Here is a 22,112-nt window from a genome sequence, read left to right as displayed (position 1 = left end):
TGTCACCTTGACCTTTGTGCAGGAAAAGTGGGATATAAATGCAATAATAATAGATAAAAATACTAGAGGCGGGGCAGTATCTTAGTTCTTCAAATACTGCCTGTCAGTGGGTGCTACTCCACATTTGCCATCATTTTTCTCCTGCAACAGAGAGCCATACCTTTTCAATTCTATTTTCCTGAGATTTCTTAAAATAGATCATGGGGATCCCAAGCTCTGATGCAGCGATCCACTGAAGGGTGGTACGCAATTCTGCGTCAGGGCACTCTGGTTCCAGGTCAAAGTTGATCACCAAGAGATCCTTTTGCCCATTGGCTGTTCCGGTGGATAAGCCAGAAGCGCATTCTGAGGAAAGAATGCCACCGTCATTTTCCCAGTGCTTGAAGCAAAACAAAACGAGTTCTTACACCCTGTTTTACGACATACAACTTACCTTCTGCCTTTTCTGGCATTTTGTTGTGGAATGTGTTTTCATTTACTAATTCGCTTAAGAAACAAAAAGAAGAAAAGATTATTGTATATAAGTTTGCAACATGGCCTGACATCCATTCATGAAAGCTGAAATGATTTCAGAGAGGGACCTGAGACGCTGCAGTTTGATTTCTACATTTAAAATGAACTTGCTTTTGGGGTACGTGTTTCAGCATTCACATTAAGGGATCTTTTATGTTTTTATCATTTGCTACCAAGGTATCAAACCCTTTGAAACTCTGAAGTATCTTGTGAAATTGCATTAGTCACAGAACCTTATAGACAGGAAGTTTAAGAATCAGTACTCAGTTTTAAGGCTATCAAGTTGATATTATTTCAGAAAATGTGTATCTAACCCCCCCCCCCCCGTATGAACTGTGCTCAGGGTGAATATTTTTTAGGAACATTGAGGGTCAAAAATTCTGTGGGGATCTTTCCCCCCAAAAGGAATTCTGGTTCCTTCCCCTTCAAAAATATCTACGCAGCTGTCAATCAAACCTGGAGCAAAACCAATGCGAAACTAAGAGGCAGGGCTGTGCACCCAATCTGGTCAACTCCTGAACTGAACTGTGCCCATTCCAAATTGGCTTGAGGCAGCTCCAGATTCTGTCTGAAACTCTGGAAGGCCATTGCTGTTGTACCATGAAGCCATAATGGAGCTCTCCAAATGTTAGAGTACAATTTCTATCAGCCCCAGCTTGGGAGTGAACTTGGGACATTCTGCATGCAAATCACGTGCTGTGCCCCTGAACTACAGCTCATCTTATTCTGGGTTCACAGACCTTAGGGAAAGCTCACTAAGGTCTCTGCCACTGCCCAGAGCCCATAAGGAAGTCTATCAGACCAGCCTTGCCCAATCCATTGGTCAGAGAAGCAACCTTGCAACCCACTCCCTGCCGGAAGGAATTTTCTGATTCAATACCTAGTTCCCTGGGGCTGGGTGCCCAAAGGAACGCATGTTCTGGCCCTGTCCATTAGCTAGAAAACTAAAGGTTGCTGGACTGTGCATGTGTGTGAGATTTATAGTTATATATATATTACAACCTATTGTAAATCACTTGAATGAAAGGTGGGGTACAAACCTTCAAAATAAACACACAAATGTGCTGCTCAACCAGGGCCCGTGTTTGCTGTAGGCAGTTGTTTATATCAGAAAGAAATGGCTGCTTGCCAGAGATAGCAATTGCTGAATCTGTAACTGAAACTGCTGGCTTCTAACATTTCAGGGGGGAAATTCACACCTAGCGTTTGCGACAGTATATTTAGAGAATGAGGGCAAAGTGTAGCTAATCTGCACTTTGGAGCACACTATGAAATTAAGTGTGAATGTGGTGGGCAACTGGAAAATGTGGACACCATTTTATGGAAATAATTGATCACCACTTAATGGAAATAACTAACTTTGAATTGTAACCATCGCTGATGGGAGTTAAAGCGGCAGCAAGAAAGGAGAGCAGCTGGATGAATAATGAAGTCGCTTGGCACATTCTGGATGATGTGAATGGTTTTCAGCTGAAATGGAGCAGCGCTTCCCAAGATCAGAGGTCACCTTAGCAGCTACTTACTTAATTGCATGAGAAGATGGCATGTTTTCCTGATAAATTTCCAGGTCCATAATGCCAAGACTGCTAGTGGTACTGCTGTTGCCATTGCTGACGATGCAAAAATTTAAGTATTAATGCCAGTCTGCACCAGCATGCACTTGAAGACATTGTTAAGCAAAGTGGCGGACAGAGCGGCTGCTTTTCTGCTTCTCAGAACAAGGGCACACAGTTCTTGCCTGACTCAGCAATTTGTTACCAGCAACACAAAAGATGGGGAAGTATTTAGTCAAACAATACACAACAGTTACACATCTATTGGTGCTATGAACTGACAGAGAAAGAATCAAGTGTTAAGCTGAGGGTTTGGTAAGGCAAAAATGAAGATTTCATTTCAGCTCAGAGCAAAACATGCTATGTAAAGTCTGGTTACATCACTTGATGCCTCATCACTTGATGAGTGGCAGAATGTTGTCCTGAAAGTGATGTCAGGGAATGTGAACATTTGGTGGTATTTGAGTCATGACGGCTGCTTCATATATGTGCTAATTATCACTTGATACTGTGTCATCAAGTGGTTGCCATATTATATAAAACCCTAAGACTCATCACAGTGTAGCCAGAGATAATGTTGAGTACACTTATACCTTTAAAGTGCTAAATGGCCTCGACCCTGCATACCTGAAGGGGTGCCTTCACCCCCATCGTTTAGCCTGGACACTGAGGTCCAGCTCCAAGGGCCTTCTAGTGGATCCCCCACTGCAAGAAGTGAAGTTACAGGGAACCAGGCAAAGGGCTTTTTTGGTAGTAGTGCCCATCAGATGTCAAGGAGATAAACAACTATACGACTTTTGGAAGACATCTGAAGGCAGCCTCGTATAGGAAAATTTGTAAATGTTTGATGTCTTGCTGTGTTTTTTTTTTAACAATTTGTCGCCTCTTATTGTCTCCAGCCTCAAACACAAGATTTTTTTAAAAAATCAATTTATTGCATTTATATCTCATCTTTTTCTCCAAGGAGCTTGAGGTTACATACGTGGTTTTCTGCCTCCTTATTTAATCCCCACAACAACCTAAGAGGTAGGTTAGGCTGAGAGGCAGTAACTGGCCCAAGGACACATTCATGGCCAAGTGGAGATTTGAACCCTGGTCCCATAAGCCCTACACTGGCACTGTAAACAGTACACCACACTGTCCGTGAGTCATATCATGCAAAGACTGAAAACAACAGTGGGATCTCAATAGTGATTTTCAACTCATTTATGACTTCTGGGAACAGATGACCTACAGTGAGATCTCAACCAACTAATGACTTTTAGTGGTGGTGAATTTGGCAATTACATTTAGGCTGCAGTGACAGCAGAGATTTAGATTTGGTTAGTCAGAAACACCTGATGAGCAATGAAGCAAATTGCCCAAAGAGAACTGGATTCTCCAGGGCTTTTCTCTCCTTACAGACTGAGTAGTTCTACTGAATCCAGTTTCAAGATCATAAGAAATCTATATGGACCTACAGTTCCCATCTTGAAACTGTGCTGTTGACTCTAAGAGCTTGCAATGATATGATAATACTTAGATGCTAGGAAAGAAAGGAAGAAGTCCTGCTACAGTAATTTGTCCAGTCGTTAGTTTTCTATCGTGTCCACGCCAATAGAGAATGAGAACTCAATACAACAGTGTTAGATGTAAATGACCCAGATGGAACTGACAAATGAGCCATGATTGACTCAAATTAGCTTCTCAGATGGTGTTATCCTTGCAGGAACAGGAAGTGATTGCTTAGGGCTGGGTGGCAATTTCTTTCCATGGTTTCCAAATACTTAATGAGGCCTCCTGCAGCACCGTATGAAAGCTAGTCCTCTTTTGGACACACTCAAGCTACATTCATTCTGAGCCAATGACAATCAAAACGTTTATGCTGGTGATTATACCCCTTGCAGCTCAAAAGGGGCATGCGGTTACCTCATAGATCTCTCGCTGAGTTGCAAATAGCTGCTTGTATCCTCAGGATTGTCCTCGTCATTTGCCAGCTGGCACCAGCTGCTACCTGTGCTTTCGTCACTGCTGCTGGGAGGGACTGGAAACTCTTCCACCACTTTGGCCTCCTTGGAAGCTGGAGGTTCAGCATCACTGCGTATAGTCAAGCTGATTGGGGAAGGGAAAGGAAAGGAAAGATTCTGATAAAGCAATGAGAAATCTCTTGGGAAATTCTTCCTGCTCCTAAGCACTGTTGTATCGGTCAACCAAACCACTTGGACCATTCTTTATTTTATTTAATTTTTTCCAAGTCATGGAACATCACCAGCTAATAGATTTTTATTGCCTTTTTGGATATTAAAGGGGGCACATATATAGAATATGCTGCCAACAGGGCTGGTAAATTGCATCATGGGGATTGCACTGCTGCATTTTCTAATCCGTTCCCTTCTGGTCCCTGTCACCCACCTTCCTTCTACATCTGTTGCCTGGCAAAATCCAAGTCCAATGTGCTTCAGTGGGCAGAGAAAAGGAGAAGACTAGGGAAGGAACATAGCATAAAGCAGGAACATTATTTCTTGCTGCATGTAGCTGAGCTCATCTTTAGAAGTTCTTCTCTCGGTAACAATGCTTGCCCTCCAATATCTAATGTGCGGTGGGTGGTGACTTGGAGTATTTCCATAGTCTTAAATCTGCGCACAATATGAAACCGAGAGCTCTTTAGTCTTCACAAGTCTGTGTGATTTTGGAGTTCAAAGAAGAAATGTGCAGGGCAAGGCAGCACACTTCAGAATCTACAGTCACCAGCAGCTTATTGAAAAAGGGATAAATTGATAATTAAACTTGATATAAACTACTTAGTAGGGATCTAGTCATAATGGAGGTCCAGGTCTAGATCATTTACAATAATAACAGAGTGTCTGCCCAGCCAGATCTTTACAATGGGGGAATGTAACAGATTATTTTGGCAAGGTTGAGGAGTAGAGATTATGCTCCAGATTACAAGCAAAATGGAAGAGCAAAAAAGTATGTTTTGCAACCTGTGCTCATGCACTGGCTAGCTATATGACCCATCATGGCTTTCCTTACAGTACAATTTTATAATGTCTTCTCAGAAGTAAGCCCCATTGAGTTCAGTACTTCAAAATAAGTGCAGGATTCTAGTATTCATGCCTTATAAACATGTGTCATATGTAGTTACAGATTCTGTTATGACATTTAACTTTCTTTGAGTGGGGAGGGAGCATAAGACAAAAGATATTCAAATTTGCAAATTAGGGTCCTTAGATTTGAAAAGCGTAATTCAGCTTTAAGGGGTACAGCAGAATAGAGATGGAGGGAGCTGTTGTGTGTGTGTGTGCGTGCGTGCCTACATTTCTGCGTATGGGGAGATGTGTGGTGCTCCACAGGTTTATCAGGCACAGGGCCCCATGCTTTCAGCCTGGTTATAAAACTTACCTGCTGTTTGTTGAGGAATCCAGGTGCCTTCCTGAATCTGCTTCCGCACGTTTTTGTTTGCTGAGATACCCCCTTGGTTTCCCAGAGGCCACGTTAACTTCCGCCAATGGTTCTGAGACTTCGTCAAAGTCTTCTCTTTGTTCTGTTTCTATCTGAATTAAAGGCACTTCCCTTAGGCATACAGAACAGCTTGTATGGTTGGTAGGAAAAAATCCAGGGGGTGAAGAATGTGGTTTTTTCACATCTAAATCTATTCTGTCTCCTATTGGTTTACAGTTTTTTTGCATCCCTATTGGGACATGGCTGCTGTCTGCTGCGTGATCTCTGTTTGCAGAATCTTGGCAATGGACAATTAAAGTCTTCCCACTTTCAACAATATTAGCAGCCAGCCTGTTTGCATACTGTTGAACATGCTGTGGGGAGTCGTGAGGATGCTGGTCAAGCTCAGAAACTTCTGCATCATTTGCTATTATTTTGTTCTTGCACATTAGAGCTTTGATGGAATTCGCCCATGTCTCATGAATCAGCATGTCGGTTGCCTGATCAGTCCTACATCTTTGGTACAGGTAAGAGTCTGATTTGCAAAGCCCTGTAGAGGAAGCTGTGCTGATTGGCTCTACACTTAAAGAATCCCTGTGGCCATTGCGAGAGAAGCCGTCTAACGAATTTGCTTTGATGGGCACGTTCACTGTTAGCCTAGAAGCTGAGCTTCTGCTATCGGGCATCGAGGACTGTCTGAAACAAAAAGGTGAGCGTTGGGAAGGAGGTAATAAATTGCTACTCCAGTCCTTGGCACTCCTAGCAGAAGACACATTCTCTCTATTTTCCTTTTCAATTTCCTTCAGCATATATCTATAAAATTCTTCTGTTATACTTTCTGTGCTGGACTGTTTGGATGGGCAACTTGGCCTCACATTGAGGTGGCCATTTTTCTTGGCAACTTGTTGCATTGCAGAAGTCAAGATGCTATTTGCATTCTTCCCAGCATAGTAGTCAAGTAGTAAATCAAACTCTCGACCTTCATTTTCCATCTGGTTGACCATAAACCTTGAAAACTCGTCCGTGATGCTCTCGCAGCTGGACTGTTTGGAGACAGAACTGGTCCTGCTTATTGGCTGCCCTAAAGTGTTTGTGAGACCCAAAGTATTTGCAGACCCTTTGGAATCGGAGTCCTCCTCGGGAATGCTTTCACAGCTGGATGCGTTGACTCTGCTCCACCTGTCACAGTGCAGTCTATTTCGAGGGTGGTTTGGGCTTTGCCACGCATTATCAGCCACAGAGAACTCAGCCAAATTCACAATTTTAGCAGCTACTTCATTGGCAAAGCTGTTGCATGGATCCAGTGTGTCATCAAGGTTAATGGATTCGTCCACCACCCTGTTCATAAGCCTTTCTTTTAGCTCAGGGTGCTCATCCGTTTTCCTCTTGATCTCACTAAGCCTGGGCGGCCGATGCTTTCTCACGACTGATCCGCTGGACTGTGCGTCCTTCTTCCTTTTCATGGTTCGGCATGACAAAGCTTGGGGCATCAAATACTCGCCGCCTCTTTTCCACGCGCAGAACCAAGGTTGCTTGCCGTTTGAATTGTCAAGGCAAATGGCAGCAATTTCCGTTGCCATAGAGACCACCGTCTCTGCCAATTCCTCTGCAAAATCTGCTACACAGTATTTATCTGCTGGATGCTTCAACTGTAGCAGAGGTTGGGAAGGCAACAAACCCTGATTACCCAATAAGGAGAGGCTGAGTTGGGCTTCATTGTGCCATGTGTCACCACACACATGCTTTTCATGACTTTCTGTACTTGGTGCAGAGTTGGAAGAGGGACGTTCCTGAATGCCATGTCTGCATTCATTGGCTAGCGTTGTGTCTTCTCTGCTGGTAAACGACCGGAGTTCTTTCTTTGTATGATTGCTGCTACTGGGATGTATGGATTTGTAGCACTCTCTTGCAGTTCTTTTCAAATACCTTTTTTTGGGAGACGCTTTTCCAGAAGGTGAACTATGGGCATTGACCCTAGGTGGTGAAGCTGCATGAGGTGCGGCCGATTCCTGGGTCTCCAGCACAACTTCCCCTTTGACGTCTTTTGTTGTGGGTACAACACCAATGTTAGGGCTAGTGCCACAAAAAGTACTAGGGGGCTTATTATCAGAGTCGTCAGGAGATGGTTGTAATAGATCATTTGTAGACTCCCTTGGTTGGCTCTCCATTACCTGCCAGCTAAGATTATCTTCAGCAAAAGTACTTAAAGACTCAGTGAGCTGTGTGATATCACTCATTTTCTTACAAGTAAAGTACAGCACATCAAAAAGCAGCTTATTTGCAGTCGCAATAAAAACATCTTGGGTACTGAGGTCTACGTTACTTTCAGATCGTGTGTTTAGCTGCTTCTTCCTGACCTCTTCCACTGAGTGTCTCAGAATAACATTGGACAAGTTCTGAGCAAGTTCATCAACAATCACTTCCTCCAAAGGGGGAACTGAGGGCTTTGTCACAGCCTGGACAATTTTCCCATTTACAGATTCCATAAAGTCGCCTAGGTTTCTGTACGTTTCTGGCTTGGCTAACACTAAGGATGCCTCTTTGAATAATGCTTGTGCAACACTATTGTTCAGATTCTCCATGCTGCTCCCTACGGCTATGCTACAGTGAAGAGTGATGGCTGCCGACGTCTCTGCAGCAGACAAGAGTCCACCGGAGGCTGCAGGATACTTATCATCTTTCTTGTCACCAAGACCACAAACTGCAACAGCACTCGCTACTTGAGTCATGCCACACAGGGCAGATGGGAATGAGTAATCCACAGGTGGGCTGTTACTGACGCCTTGGGGAGAGTTTTCCTCCAACTCTTCATTAGAAATTGTTTGAGAGTCCGCGGCTTCCTGTTCTCTTTTGAGCTTCTCTGCGGCATGTGGGCTTGATATGGTACCAAGGACTGTAGCGGCACAGGCCAAAGCCACCTCCAAGGCACTTTGAGTGCCTCCACTGTTGTCTTGCAACCAGTCTGCAGCTTCACGGGGACGCTCAGCGTCAGACCAAGGACACAAATTTGGTAAGCTAGATCCAGGCCATTCAGATGTGTTTTCGGAGCCGTCTGGACTCTGCACTATGACAATTTTGGGGAGTTCGTTCCATGGCCGCAAAGCCATCGCGCCCTGTGCTGCATATGCAGCTGGAGTTAAGGAGCTACCAGCAGAGATGCTGATGGCAGCCTCTTTGGTAAAAGTAGACTGAGACAACCTGATGAATGCGTCTTGCAGGACCGACTCTGCCAAATTTGTAGCGAACTGACCTGCTGTGGCCTGTTCATTTTGCATGGGAGAATTATCTGTTCTTTCATCTCTACAATCCAAGGGGTCTAAACGAATGTCTTGTTCTTCTGCTGCATCATCCAGAGAAATACCTTCCTCCTTGGTTGCTGCGGCCAACAACACATCTTCCAACACATCCGAATTGTCTGTATCACCTCTGGAAGAATCTTCCAGATCATCAGTATTAGAGGGTGGCTTAGATTTCCCAGCTATACCAGATTTCCAGTGCTTATTGGCTTTGTCCACAGTTCGCAAAACGCTGTCTTCGCCCTCAGCATTCAAGTCCTCATCAGACGAGCTTGAAATCCTAGCAGGAGCTGCGCTGTCTTTGTTAATACAATTCACTTCCAGAGCAAATGGCAGCCTGGGATTTTTGCACTGTAAGCTTTCGAGTCCTTTCCCTCCGTGCTTTTTGAACTCTGCTGAGGACTCGGTGACATTCAGTTTTTCCTGACCTGGAAAACGAAAAGCAACACGTTAGCCTTTAGAAAACCAGCCGCCGTGTCCTGAAAAATGGACGTGCCAAAGTAGCATGAAGAGGAAGTGTGCAATCACCATGTATAATGACCACATTTTCCATTTTGCGAGCAATGGTATTTAACGGCATGAGGGATTTTGGATCTTCCTCTAATTTCATTGCTTTCAAGCGGCAATTAAATGTATGCACCAATTAACACCGAGTGCTATTTACATGAGCACAAGCCCTTATGTATTTGACTGCACAGGTTGTGACAGGTTCACTTTCAGCCAGCTAGATTTTACCGTTTTTATATTCATCGGCCTCACTCTCATCTTCAAAGTGTTCGGAAGCTGTAAGAAAATCTTCTTCTATTGAGGACACAGAGCAGTTAGTGTCGTCCTCAGGCTTTAAGATGCTGGCCTCGATGTGCAGCTGCTTCTCCTGCACAAGCTCCAGCCCAATCAGAAACTTGTTTATTTCAAAGATGATGCAGTTTGTGCTGTTCTTTCTGTTTCCTCTTGCACACTGAACCAGACAGACATCTGCCAGCCAAGAACACTGGAGGGAAAAGAACAACAACACCCAAATTCCAGTGATGCAATTAAATGGAAAAGAAATAACTTTTTATCAAAATCTTTTCATTTTCTCCTAGCTTTGCTCCGCAACAAAACGTCAGCACCAGCACCAGCAACATTTATAGGCTGTAATGCAATGGACACAATTGGACTCCCAAGCACATAAAGGAGCTCAGCTGTCTCCTCAGCATCAGCTCTGGAGGGTTAGGAAATAATAAAACAATATAATTATTAAGTTTGTATGTGTGAGGGTTTGCGGAAAGGTTTTGTTTTTGTGTTCTCTAATATCCATTTTTTTCAAAGTAAAGGAATCTAAATACGTATTTGTATTTTTTCCCCCAAAGACGCCCACGCTCTTTTTATACACGAGTGTCTCTGTATGCTAGCTAGCTAGAATGCATCCTGCCGTATTTCTGGCATTTTCCCTTTGAGCATCCAACCACTGGAGGCATTCCCAAAGACTGACTGAACGTCCGTACCTGGGGTACTTCAAAACCAGCCTGAAGGCTCCCTGAAGTCAATCCACTCAGCAGGATGATTTCATTCTCTTTGGGAGGCTGTACATTCATAGAGCTGATAAGCTTCGGGAGATTTGGAGAGATACCGATCAACCTCTGAAGCACAAGAAACATGAGTATGAGAGGCGAACCACACTTCTCTATCTAGCCATGCTATTAAACATGAAAGAAAAAGCAGTCACTGGCACCCCCTTGAAAGTGCCGTTCACATTGAAGCTGTCCCGTAAACTCCAGCGGATGCAGAATGCTGAGAGAGACTCCTCACGGGGTCTCTACCATGGGAGCATATTCACCCGGTGCTTTTCCAGCCGCACTGGCTCCCATGGAGTACAGGGTCAGATTTAAAGTGCTGGTTTTGACCTTTAAAGCCCTTCACGGCCTAGGACCCTCGTACCTATGGGACCGCCTCTCCCGGTATGCCCCACGGAGAGCCTCAAGGTCCATAAATAGCAACACCCTAGAGGTCCCGGGCCCTAAGGAAGTTAGATTAGCCTCAACCAGAGCCAGGGCCTTCTCAACACTGGCTCCGGCCTGGTGGAATGCTCTGTCTCATGAGACCAGGGCCCTGCGGGATCTGATTTCTTTCCGCAGGGACTGTAAGACAGAGTTGTTCCATCTGGCCTTTGGCTTAGAATCAGTTTGATCCCCTCTTTCTTTTTCCTTTCTCCTCCTGTGAAGAGGCTGCATCCTAATGTTTTAATGTTGTATTTTAATCTTTTTTTTAAATTGTATTTTAATCAACTTGTTTTTATTATTGGTTGTTAGCCACCCTGAGCCCGGTCTTGGCTGGGGAGGGCGGGGTATAAATAAAAATTATTATTATTTTAATTATTATTATTCTAGTTTACATTAGAATAATACGTTTTCTTCACAAAGACGCCCCATGCATTTGGAGTGGCCATGTTTCCTGCTCAACAGAGGACAGTGTCTATTTTAAGGTGTCTCCTCTTTGAGGACAGTCCAGTCCAAGTCTGATTTAAAGGTGACAAACCATAAAAACGAGAGCAGGAGTTTAGAAAATGCCCACCACCAAGAGTTAGAAGATTGAGCAGGCTCACAGGCCACCTGGTATGCTCCCACTATGGTGAGACGCATTGTATTTCTATTTGAATTGCAGTAATTATACATGGCAGTTTCAAAGCAGTGTTTCTATTCCCCCTCTCAGAGGTGGGTAGTGGTTGAGACATCTCTTCGTCTTTCTGTTGACTATCCTGTGAGTAGCAAGAGCTACTTCTGTATTTGCACACACTGTGTGTATTAGCAGAGCACTTGCCTGTTTCATTAGTTCATCACTGCAGTTACCTTCATGCGCATCCAGATTCACAAAGCAAACCTGCAATTGGAGAGGAAAAAAGGAAGGAAAAGAGCAGATAAGATTCTGAAACTCCCACAGAAGTATCTAGGAAACTGTTCGGAAATTAAGCCAAGGTTATTTTTTTCCTAAACAAATTGTGCAACCTATCAGCTTCTGCCATGAAAGAGAGGATTGTCAAAGGTAAGTGGCTCATCACTTGGGAGAATCACACTGGAAAGAAATAAAGTATTCAGTTTAACTGGAACATAGAAAACCAAATTAGTTTTATTTGTTTGCATTGTCCAGTGAGCTGTGCCTTTCCTAGGATAGTCTAACACATCCCCCACCCCCATCCTCCCCTTACAAAAAACCCAGAAAGCACTCCTTGGATACTGAGCATGCTCAGTTCTCATTGTGCTGTACTTTCTTGGGAAGGGGCTTCCCATAATAAGCATGCTAAAGCTGGCCAGTTTATGGCCCACAGCTTTCTTCCTTCACCTTCCTACCATCTGATGGTGCATCTTATAATAATTGCAGATTTCCTCAGCCTCTTAAGAAACAAATATTGCAGTGTTTCTAACAGGAGCTCTTTTTTTTCTTGTTTCTTTCGGAATTTGGAAAGTCAATGATGCTTATACTTCCCCTTAAGGGTGTCCGTATTCTCCTTTGCAGGAGAATAATTAAGCTTTCTCTAAAAGAGCAAATTACACAGAGAGCTGGAAACACAACTTCAAAATGCTTACAGTGGAAAATAAATCACTTCAGAAAATGCATGGAATGGAAAAAGGGGAAGAGTTTTGTACTTCTACACCTAAACCCTCTTCCCATTATCCTTCCTTAGCAATACACTGAATTATTGGATGGCCATCTGTCATAGATGCCTTAGTTGAGATTCTTGGAATGTAGGGGGTTGGACTAGATGACCCTAGGAGTCCCTTCCAACTCTACAATTCTATGATCTATGAAATACCACAAATGAAAAAGAAGTCTGTATAGCCTTGGGTTTTTGGGAGAAGCTAATTACTTGGTGCGTATGATAAACATTTTTATTTCAGCAAGCCTACCCAGACATGTAGAATGTGGAATGCTGTGGGTTATAATTTGGCTTTTAACTTACCACTGGTTTTTTTTTAAAAAAAGGTTTAAAATAGTTGTTTTTAATCTTTTTTTAAAAAAAAATACTGATGAGTTCATTGTTTTACTCTTTTTGTAAACAGCTTTCAGGGTTGGTTGGTTTGTTATAAAACAAGCCAGATGTATATTTTATGAAATATTAACCAGATCCCAAGTTTTAGCCTCATAAGCATGGTTTATAGACAATTTACCAACTCTGCAGCAAACAGTGAGGCAATCCTACTTGTCACATGCTGTTTCAAGACACAAAATAGCTTCTTAGAGGAGTGAAGCAGAACTTTCCCTGTCTTTCTGTCATCATTGCACTGGGCAAGTGGTGGCCAAGCCGATGTGCTGCATCAAAGCAAGTCACTTTACCTCAAACAGGTGAGGCTCCTTTGTGTTGCACAAGACAATCCAGTAGCCTGTTTAACCTTGGGAGAAAGTTCTGTATCTGCTGAGAGCTGTTTATAGGCAGTGAAGATGTATGGGCTGCTGGATCATCCAATACAAAGCTCAGAAGAGACCTAAGCATGAGTCAAAGCGATGGTGTGCACTGCCAGAGCCACAACTCACCCGGCACAATGGTAGGTAAGAAAAGAGTTTGTTTATCTGTTTTCCAAATTTACATTCTGACTTTCTAAACACAGAGACAAATACACCTCAACTCAAGGCAGTTGATGGCATGCATATTATGAAAACAATAAGCTAAACACATGAATAATCTATTAAGATGCTAAAAGTAGACAAACAACAGAGAGAAAGGCAGCAAATAATGAGTCCTGAAAAATACATGCTGAAAAGGAAAAACATTGACTACCAGCTGAAAGGAGAGCAGCAAAGGGTTGTGGACAATTTCTTTTGGAAGGGTGTTCTACTGCCTTGGCAGCACCAGAAAAGGTCCTGCCCACTATCCCCAACAACCATGTATGCTTAGCTGTTATGGAGAGTCACTCCACAACTTGGTTTGCACACATACACACTCGCACATGGAAACCCTAATCAGGCACTGGGATCCTGTGGCCCTACAGATATCATTGGACTCCAGTTCCCATCAGCCCTAGCCAGTATGGTTGATCGTCAGGGATGATGGAAGTTGTAGTCTCACCAATACCCAGAGAGTTCAAAATTCCCCGTCCTTGTCCCTGGTCCTGAAAGCATAGCTACTCGTATTTTGCAATACTAACAAAAAAGCAAAACTAAAGGGAAGAGTTACTTTGCAGTGACCTTGCCACATCAAAAATGATTGGAACAATTAGAATACCAGCTGACAGAACATTGTTAATGATGCTAGAACATTCCACAGGACCATAGCCTTGTATGGTGGGAAAGAATCTGAAAGTCAGTTCACCCAATACCTTTCAGTGAGGCAGGACATTCCACAGCAAAACGGTGTCAAGAGATTATCATATACAACAAAAGAATAAACCAATGATCAGGCAGATCACAGCATGCTAATGAAGAAGCTACAGGAACATCAAGGGGAGGGGCTTCTGCAGGGCAAAGAAAAAGATGCATGTCATTCACAATGCAGCAATGGCAACAATTTGTTGCATATTGGGTTTTGCATTAACCTAGTACTGACTCAAGCCTGTGTAATATGTAACTTATCACATGCACAAAACATGGCCATCTGCATAACAGGTTGCATAGCAGATGGCCAGATTCAACCCTCCTAAGAAGAATCAAGAAAGGGCAAAAAACCAACAACCCTCCCCTTATATATCTTTTTAAAAGCTTATTCCCCACTCCACCTCACCCAGCCTTAGTTATGTAACTTTTTGGGATAAACAACATAACATTCCCTTTAAATATACTAAAATATGAGTCAAGTTGGATGGTGCACTGTAACTGTGAGGCTTTACGCTAGGCTAACTTCCAGGAAGTACTGCTTGTTAGAAATGTAAATGTCAAAGCTATAAAGATACCCCACAGCTATAAAACACAGCTCTATTTACAACGTGTACTGGACTCGGTACTAAATGAATTGTTCATAAGGACATCCTCTTTTATGGGCTTTTAAAAAGTCTGTTCTCTGTTACTGCTAATCTGTGAAAAACATGCACATGTGACAATTCCAAGGAAACAGTGCAGTGAGCTGTTGGTGAAACAATTAAACTGCCATTAAATAATGGTCCTTTCCAGTATATATATCTATCTCCATTTTAAACACTTTTAACCCATGGTGCCTTTTAACCTGAAGTAATTTTTAGCAGATTGGTTTCGAAATTTGGCACATTGACCAATCTCATCAGGTAAATCATGTATATAAAGTTTTGCGTTATTAACTCAACAGGTGGCACTTTCATAAGCAACAGACTTTTGGGGCTTACAATGGTAGAACCTTGTTATTTGTTACTCATGTTAACTCAAGGTGTGCCTCCTCTTCATATACTTCTTTGTAAAGATAGATGCATGCTACGGATGAAGCTGTGGAGGTTACATGTGCACCAAAGCTTTGGTCTGTTCTGGTCTGGAAGATCCACTAGTTTGAAAAAGAGATTATTAGTTTCTGTCTTTATATTGGCTCTATATTCAGTTCTACATTTGATCAGTTTGTGTTCAGAACAAATAAGGAAGTCTGCTGATTTTGCTTTTATTTCAGTAACTGCACCAGCTAGTCTGCTCTAACAGAACATTTCCCTGGATTCGGGACATTATGTTCTTATTTCATTAGATACTGTATCCCTGATCATGTGGGGAGGTTGGAGCTAAATGGAAACAACCTGCTTCCAAAATTCACAAGCAGGAAATTAGGGTGGTGGTAGTGGTCTGACAATTTCAGGAGGAAGGGCATTGATGATGATGATGATGATGATGATGATAATGATGATGATGTTACTTGCTATTTGAAAACTTTGTTGTTGTTGTGGCTACAGCCGGACTTCTTTAATGCTGTAAGCATTAATCAGGCTAAGATGAGCACTTTGAACACTCTGAAATACTATATAAATGTGAAGCATAATTATGTATGCTTCATTATGTCCCAGGGAAAACATAAATTCATTTCTTGTTTTTTCATCCGGTTTGTTAATCTAGCAAATGCACTGTATGCACACCTAAAACGATACTGAATCAGATACATGAAATTGTGCATTGAAGTGCATTTGTGTACCCATTTCAGCCAATGATCTCCAGTATAAAAGGACAGAAATAGATTCTGTACTTTTATACCAGAGATCATTGGCTGATGACAGCTATAAAGGCTGCTCCAGCTATAAAGGCTAGATCCAGTTGAGAGGTTGCTAACCTATAGTTACTCAGCAGGCCACATTTAAGTGCTTTTCTCTGCTTTTTCTCCTTGCCCTCCCTGTTCAAAGTTGTGCCAAGGTACTACCTGAATTCTAGAAGTCCTGTTTATGTGATAATCTAGAAATGGGTAACCAAATTACAAATTAAAACCTACTGTTTTCTGTGTGCCAAAACCCAGGAGGACTGCAAAGCTGGTTCAAAGGTTAAGAAGTGTTAAAAACTCAGAGCAAATGACTTAGAGACCATGGATTTCACCATGGCTGAAATTAGTCCCATTTCAGGTATTCAGTGTCTTGGACCTTTGCTTTCCTTTGGTTGCAATATCACATAATATATTTGTCAATTTGCTGCTTAAATAGTATGCAACTGTTCAAATTAGTGCAGGGAAGGACTTTCTGAAGATGTCATGGTTTCTTTTAACGGCGGTATTGAGACTTCTATAGTCCCTCAAGGCTGAGGTTCGGATTCTGAATTAAAACTTACGTCTACTGATAATTTCAATTCTGTACTACCCTGAAATATATGGCAATGGTAATTACTGAAATTGGTATCTTGTAAACAGAGACAGAATTAAAAAATTAGGGTGCAATCCTAACCCCACTTACCTTGGAGTAAGCCTAATTGAATTAAATAGGACTTACTTCTGAGTAAACACAGTTAGGACTGCAGTTTTATAGACACAGGGAAATATGGACTGCCTATTTGACAAATGAATTCCTCAGAAAGGTGGGTAGTGCTAGACATGGAGCTTTGCAGTGGGGAAAAGGGAAGTTTAAGGTGGAAAGCAAAGATAAAGTTGGAGAAGAGTCTAGGGCTTTCTCCCACCCATCTCTTCCATGGTTCAAATCGCCCCCCACCTCCTGCTATAGTAATATAGCATCACATTTCTAATGGAGACAGAGGTCTGCATCAGCCATGCCTAGTTAGCCCAGCCTTTGCTGACCTGGTACCCTCCCAGCCAGCTGATGGCCAGCCCTCCAAAACAGTTGGGGGGCACCAAGTTGGCAGAGCCAAATGATGGTGTGCTCACATTGACTGGTACCATGTTACTTTCCTTTGTACCGCATCCAGCTAAGTGGAGTGTTCGCCAACTCATTTTCATATCTCAATTCTGTCGGTTCAGATTGGAAGCAAATTGAATTCATTTGGATACATGGTAGGGGGAGATCACAGCACGATTTTATACTTTAAGGGGGGTGGGGGAAGATGGCTTAAAATAAGAATGATTTCCCAACAGTATCATAACTGAATACTGAGCTTCTCAAAATCATTGCTCCCTTGAGCTCCTTCAGCGTCTGGGCAAACATCTTTTGCAGAAGCTGGAGTCAGCTAAAGGCTAGAAATGAAAATGTTGTTTTGCATTATTTTCCTTTTGGGGAAAGCAGAATCCAACCCCAGGAATCGCTCAAGAAAGGCAGAAGGCCAAGTGTTATCAAATTTAGTTTCCAGTGTTTCATTTCCGAAAACGAAGCACAGTTCTTATTTCTGATGTCTCTTAGGATGATGCAAAACGGTGTCTTCAGCAAATTGCTATACTGGAGCCATCTGCTCCCCTGGCCTATAGAGCAGCCCCCAATCATTTTGATGGGCATCAAAGTGCTGAGCCACAGACCTGTCAAGTAAAATGAATTGCATTTATGATTTATTGCAATTCATAGGGAAAAGGCAAGAGAGCAGATGTGTGCGGGATCTGCAGTCTTTGATAAATCTTGGCTGTGTAGTGCCTTGATAATTGACACCAAGCTTCCACTTGCCAGATTGCCAGAAGTTAAGTACCACATGCCCTGTGCCAAGCCCCTTCCCTACCTAGGATGCCAGATGCCAAATCTCCTCTTGCTGGTTCTCAAATACACAAACATGGTCTATTATGTTGTGCTGAGCCTTGGAGTGTTTGATGAGGGTAGATGAGTCAGTCTCCATTTGGTCCCCTAAGGATGATGACATGACCAGATGCAGGTCAATTCAATTTCAAGATGCCTTTAGTGGGTTCAGGCATACGAAGTCTCCCTAGTTCCAGCACTGGGGAATAAGAGAGACTGAAATGAGGACTAGCCTCTCATACACCTGGGCTCCTGGAAGAAGCCATGGCTTCCTGGTTGCAGAAGCAACAGGATAGCTGTTTCACTGCTCTTTGGGCTCTTCTTTCTCTCTCTTCTCATTACAATTCTCCTCTGCTTCCTCGCACTGTCTGCATCTATGCGTTTTCCTGCATTGTCCATTGGACTGACGAGCCAAATCAAAGCTTCCTCTTCTCTTCTTCAGAGTTCTCTTTTTTAAATTTCATCATTTGACAATTATTATCGATCATCAACAAAACTCTATTCCAGAAAAAAATAATATTTCACATCATAATATTTTGCAAGTAAATGTAAATTAACAGAATATATTTCTTCTAAAAGAATTCTAAACCTACTTGGATTTGTTTTCGCAGGTGGTTAAATATTTTCTTGACAATATGATTTATTTATCGCTCCCCACAATTGTTTTCTATATTCACTTGCCTTTATCGCTCTTAAACACTAAGTTATTTTTGCCATTGGAGCCAAATACCAAACTTTATTAAGCCATTTTTTTCCCAGGGAGGGAGTAATGCAACTTGTGATGCTATTTTGAGCCAATACCATCTTTGCAGTTGTTAACAAATAGGAGGAAAGTTCCTTATGTTCTTTTTTATGACAGGTGACATGTAGTTTAGAAATATCAATACTGGATCCAAGAAAACTTCCCATTTTGTTATTATTCTATTAACCACCTTCCAGAATTTTTGTACAAAGCTACATGTCCATCACATATGTTAATATGTTCCATTCTCCTTTTTGCACCTCCAACTTGTTTGTGAATGATTTATTTATCGCTCCAGTAAATTACAGAAGTTAAATACCGCTGTGCCATAACTTTGCACCAATTTTTTCTTACATCTGTATTCAGTGAAAAATTATGTTTCCCCCTATAATTTAAATCCCATGTTTATGCTACTTCCTGTGTCCTTTTCCTGTTTACAATCATATTTTAACAACAGATGATGTATGTAACATAACTGACATCTGGATTTTTTATGAGTTACCTGGATTTTTTTATGAGGGTCTGATTGTTAAACCACTCTGAAAATCATAGCCCAATGCAGAGAATAGGGGTATCCAGCTTTGAGCACACCTAAAAATCTGCAGTTCCCAGGAAAAGGAAAAGATTGGCTGCTAATGTCATCTGAGTTGTCCTTTTAAAGATTTCTCATCTCCTTGGTTTGTGATTAGTGCAGTGGATTTTTTAAACTGGCTGCAGATTTATGTATGTTACTAATTTTAAGCTCTTGGCTACTGTTTTTTATTTTTTACTTTATTATGCCTATTATATCTTTTATTATCTTTTTCCATTGTGAGCCACCTTGAAACATCTGTAAATAAAACAGAATATGAATCTTTGTACAGAAAAAATATAAACAAATAAGAAAATGTAAAGGACACAGGTTTGACTAAGGCCATCTACTGAATGCATATGTTGTGGCAAATCTTCTCATCTGATGTGTAAGTAACCCTCAGTAATGTGGAAAGCCACCCAAAGTGTTGCTTGCCTGTAGTCTCACAAGCTGAATGGAGCTTACTCCTAGGTAAACATGAACAGGACTGCAGCCTTGTTGAGTTGTCTTTGCTTCTCTTGCCTTACCTTTGGTTTCCCATTGACTCTGATCCTAGCTTTCAGCTGCAGGAAACTGCTTTTGCAAAGACACCCCCACTTACAGGGAACACTGAACTTTAAAAAAGGCCCTGTCTCCAATCCAGAACAGGACAAATTTGCATTTAAACCCAACAGTCCAAAGTGAAAACTGGGAAGCAGGAAGACAGACTTTTCTTAACCTGCCACGTGCAAGTTCCAAAGGTAAAGGTTAGCATACAGGGGTTATGGCTTTTACTGCAGTCTATTTATATCATTGCTTCCTGGCAGATGGAACTGTAACCTTGAGTTACAGGAAGAGAAGGCAGGAAGTCTGTCACAAAAGTAGCTTCGTAGTCTTTCCTTTATATAGGTCACCCATTTCAGATAAACAGCTATCTATGCCTCTTAAGTAATAGACACTAGCCAGCTGGCCTGGAGAACAGGATTAGGTTTGTTGCTGAACTCAGATTCTCTCATTCACACTCTACTTAAGGCAACGTACTGTGTCTTCGTACCAAATCCATCCATCCAATTAAGCAGCATCACCAGCACATTTTGAGAAGGGCACTTCAAGGTAAAGGTAAAGGTAAAGGGACCCCTGACCATTAGGTCCAGTCATGGCCGACTCTGGGGTTGCGGCGCTCATCTCGCTTTACTGGCCGAGGGAGCCGGCATACAGCTTCTGGGTCGTGTGGCCAGCATGACTAAGCAGCTTCTGGCAAACCAGAGCAGCGCATGGAAACGCTGTTTACCTTCCCACCGGAGCTGTACCTATTTATCTACTTGCACTTTGATGTGCTTTCAAACTGCTAGGTGGGCAGGAGGAGGGACCAAGCAATGGGAGCTCACCCCATCACGGGGATTCAAACTGCTGACCTTCTGATCAGCAAGCCCTATTTAACCCACAGCACCAATTTCAATGGAAGGTACTGCCAAGTAAATGTGCTCATTGCTAGTTAGGTGACCTCTGGAATATCAATCTCATAAAGATTTGTGAAAGCAAGTAGGACTGAGTATTGAAAGAGCCATTTCCTGCAAAGAGAAACATCATAATTCCCTCAAACATTCTTTCTAGAATGACCCAGCAAGCCCTTTTTGCCATCCACAATGATGAGCTTTTAGAACAAAGACTGTACAGTCCTTATAAATCAGGTTGCAGTGTGTTTAATGCTCTTTCCTCAATCAGCCTTCAACTTGGAAGAAAGAAATAATTTGCCAGAAACTCAGTAGCAGCACACACGTTGAGCCCCTTGCCTCAGGCAGCAGATGGGAAGAGGCACTGGATTAGTGCCACCCCAGGCCCACCCACTTGCTACCACAAGCCTACAGCCTCTCTCACCTGCAGATGCTCATCACCTGCTGCTGTTTTGCTGGCTAGCTGATTGGCTGACTGCTGCTGCTCCCTCTCTGGAAATGCTACTGCCACTTGGAAGTTACAGGAATGTGATGCCAGCTCCCTTGTTCTTGCCTGCCTTGCCTTGATCTCAGGAGGTTCCTTTCTCAGCAAGGAACATTGTGGGCGAATTGGACCTGAAGCAGGTCTGTTTGTGTATTGCTCATGACGGCAAATAGTACTAAACTGCCAAACTTTAACCACAAAGGTGTCGGTCACTGCAGGCAGGCACTCTCCAAAGCTACCCTGCCCACAATGTGCTGATCTGAGAAAGGGCCCTATGTTCTTCCAGATAAGACATGGCTGATAAGACCTCAAAGGCCACAAGGTGGGCGGAGCAGAGGAGAAAGTGGGAGCAGTGGGGGAAGGAGGAAGAGGAGATGATGCGAGCCACCCCACACGGAGGCAGATGTAGCTGGTCTGCCTCTCCTCAGATGACAAAGCATCTTGTGTTGGCCCTGGCAAAGGAGCTTTGGTATGAGCAAGAGCAGCTAAATTGAACAAAAAAACCTGCCTTCCTCCATTCCAAAAGAAAAGAATTAGTAACAGAGGATTTTTTTAAAAAAATTCAATCTGTTTTCTTTATCTCTGCACTTTCAAAACAATGCAGGAAAAAAAGAGATGTTAAAACTAATTTTAAAATGTAAGTGGCTTCACGAAATAAAGTTGTCACGTTTAAAAATAAAAACCATAACCTTGGCAGGCAGAGATGCTGAATAACCTCAAAACTCCTGCTATGTTGGGACACCACAGTGTAGAAGCGGAAAAGCAACAATGCATTCATCAACTACATCATACAGTCAATCATAGCTATGAAAACCGGAAGTTACAGCATAAAGATGAGCTGCTTTGGTGTGCTATTTTTTAAAACTACCCTTGGATATCTCTTTGTATTGTAATAAAAGTTATGCCACAGTATATAGGCATTGTAGCCATTTGGGCTGGATATTCCATGGCTGGCCCAAGGCATTTTGATGTTCAAGGCAAAAAAATGACAATGTCCTTCACCTTTACTTCTTTTGGAGCTACTAAGCTAGCCTAGCGACCCCACTCATCCCCCCTTGCTTGACCTTTTGGATTCTGGAAGCTGACTGACATATA

At 42.5% G+C, this 22,112-nt stretch overlaps 1 protein-coding gene across 4 annotated transcripts in view; it reads right to left on the bottom strand.

The window, feature by feature from the left end:
* Positions 1 to 22,112, bottom strand: part of SPHKAP (SPHK1 interactor, AKAP domain containing) — a 71,723-nt gene that overhangs the window by 4,518 nt on the left and 45,093 nt on the right. For 2 of the 4 annotated variants that reach the window (XM_081189891.1, XM_081189893.1), the window contains exons 4-11: positions 11,582 to 11,641; positions 10,270 to 10,404; positions 9,518 to 9,773; positions 5,448 to 9,210; positions 3,975 to 4,157; positions 2,037 to 2,123; positions 434 to 486; positions 161 to 345 (exon numbers count right to left, since the gene is read on the bottom strand). In XM_081189891.1, the coding sequence (XP_081046017.1) occupies positions 161 to 345; positions 434 to 486; positions 2,037 to 2,123; positions 3,975 to 4,157; positions 5,448 to 9,210; positions 9,518 to 9,773; positions 10,270 to 10,404; positions 11,582 to 11,641 (4,722 nt within the window). The remainder of the gene's footprint in view (positions 1 to 160; positions 346 to 433; positions 487 to 2,036; positions 2,124 to 3,974; positions 4,158 to 5,447; positions 9,211 to 9,517; positions 9,774 to 10,269; positions 10,405 to 11,581; positions 11,642 to 22,112) is intronic. The other 2 variants (XM_081189892.1, XM_081189894.1) reach the window with 2 other exon arrangements.

Source organism: Podarcis bocagei (genome assembly GCF_964188305.1).
Source record: "Podarcis bocagei genome assembly, chromosome: 4".
In the NCBI taxonomy this organism is placed as follows: domain Eukaryota; kingdom Metazoa; phylum Chordata; class Lepidosauria; order Squamata; family Lacertidae; genus Podarcis; species Podarcis bocagei.
The sequence above is the reverse complement of the archived record's forward strand: the minus strand, read 5'-3'. Positions and strand labels throughout refer to the sequence as shown.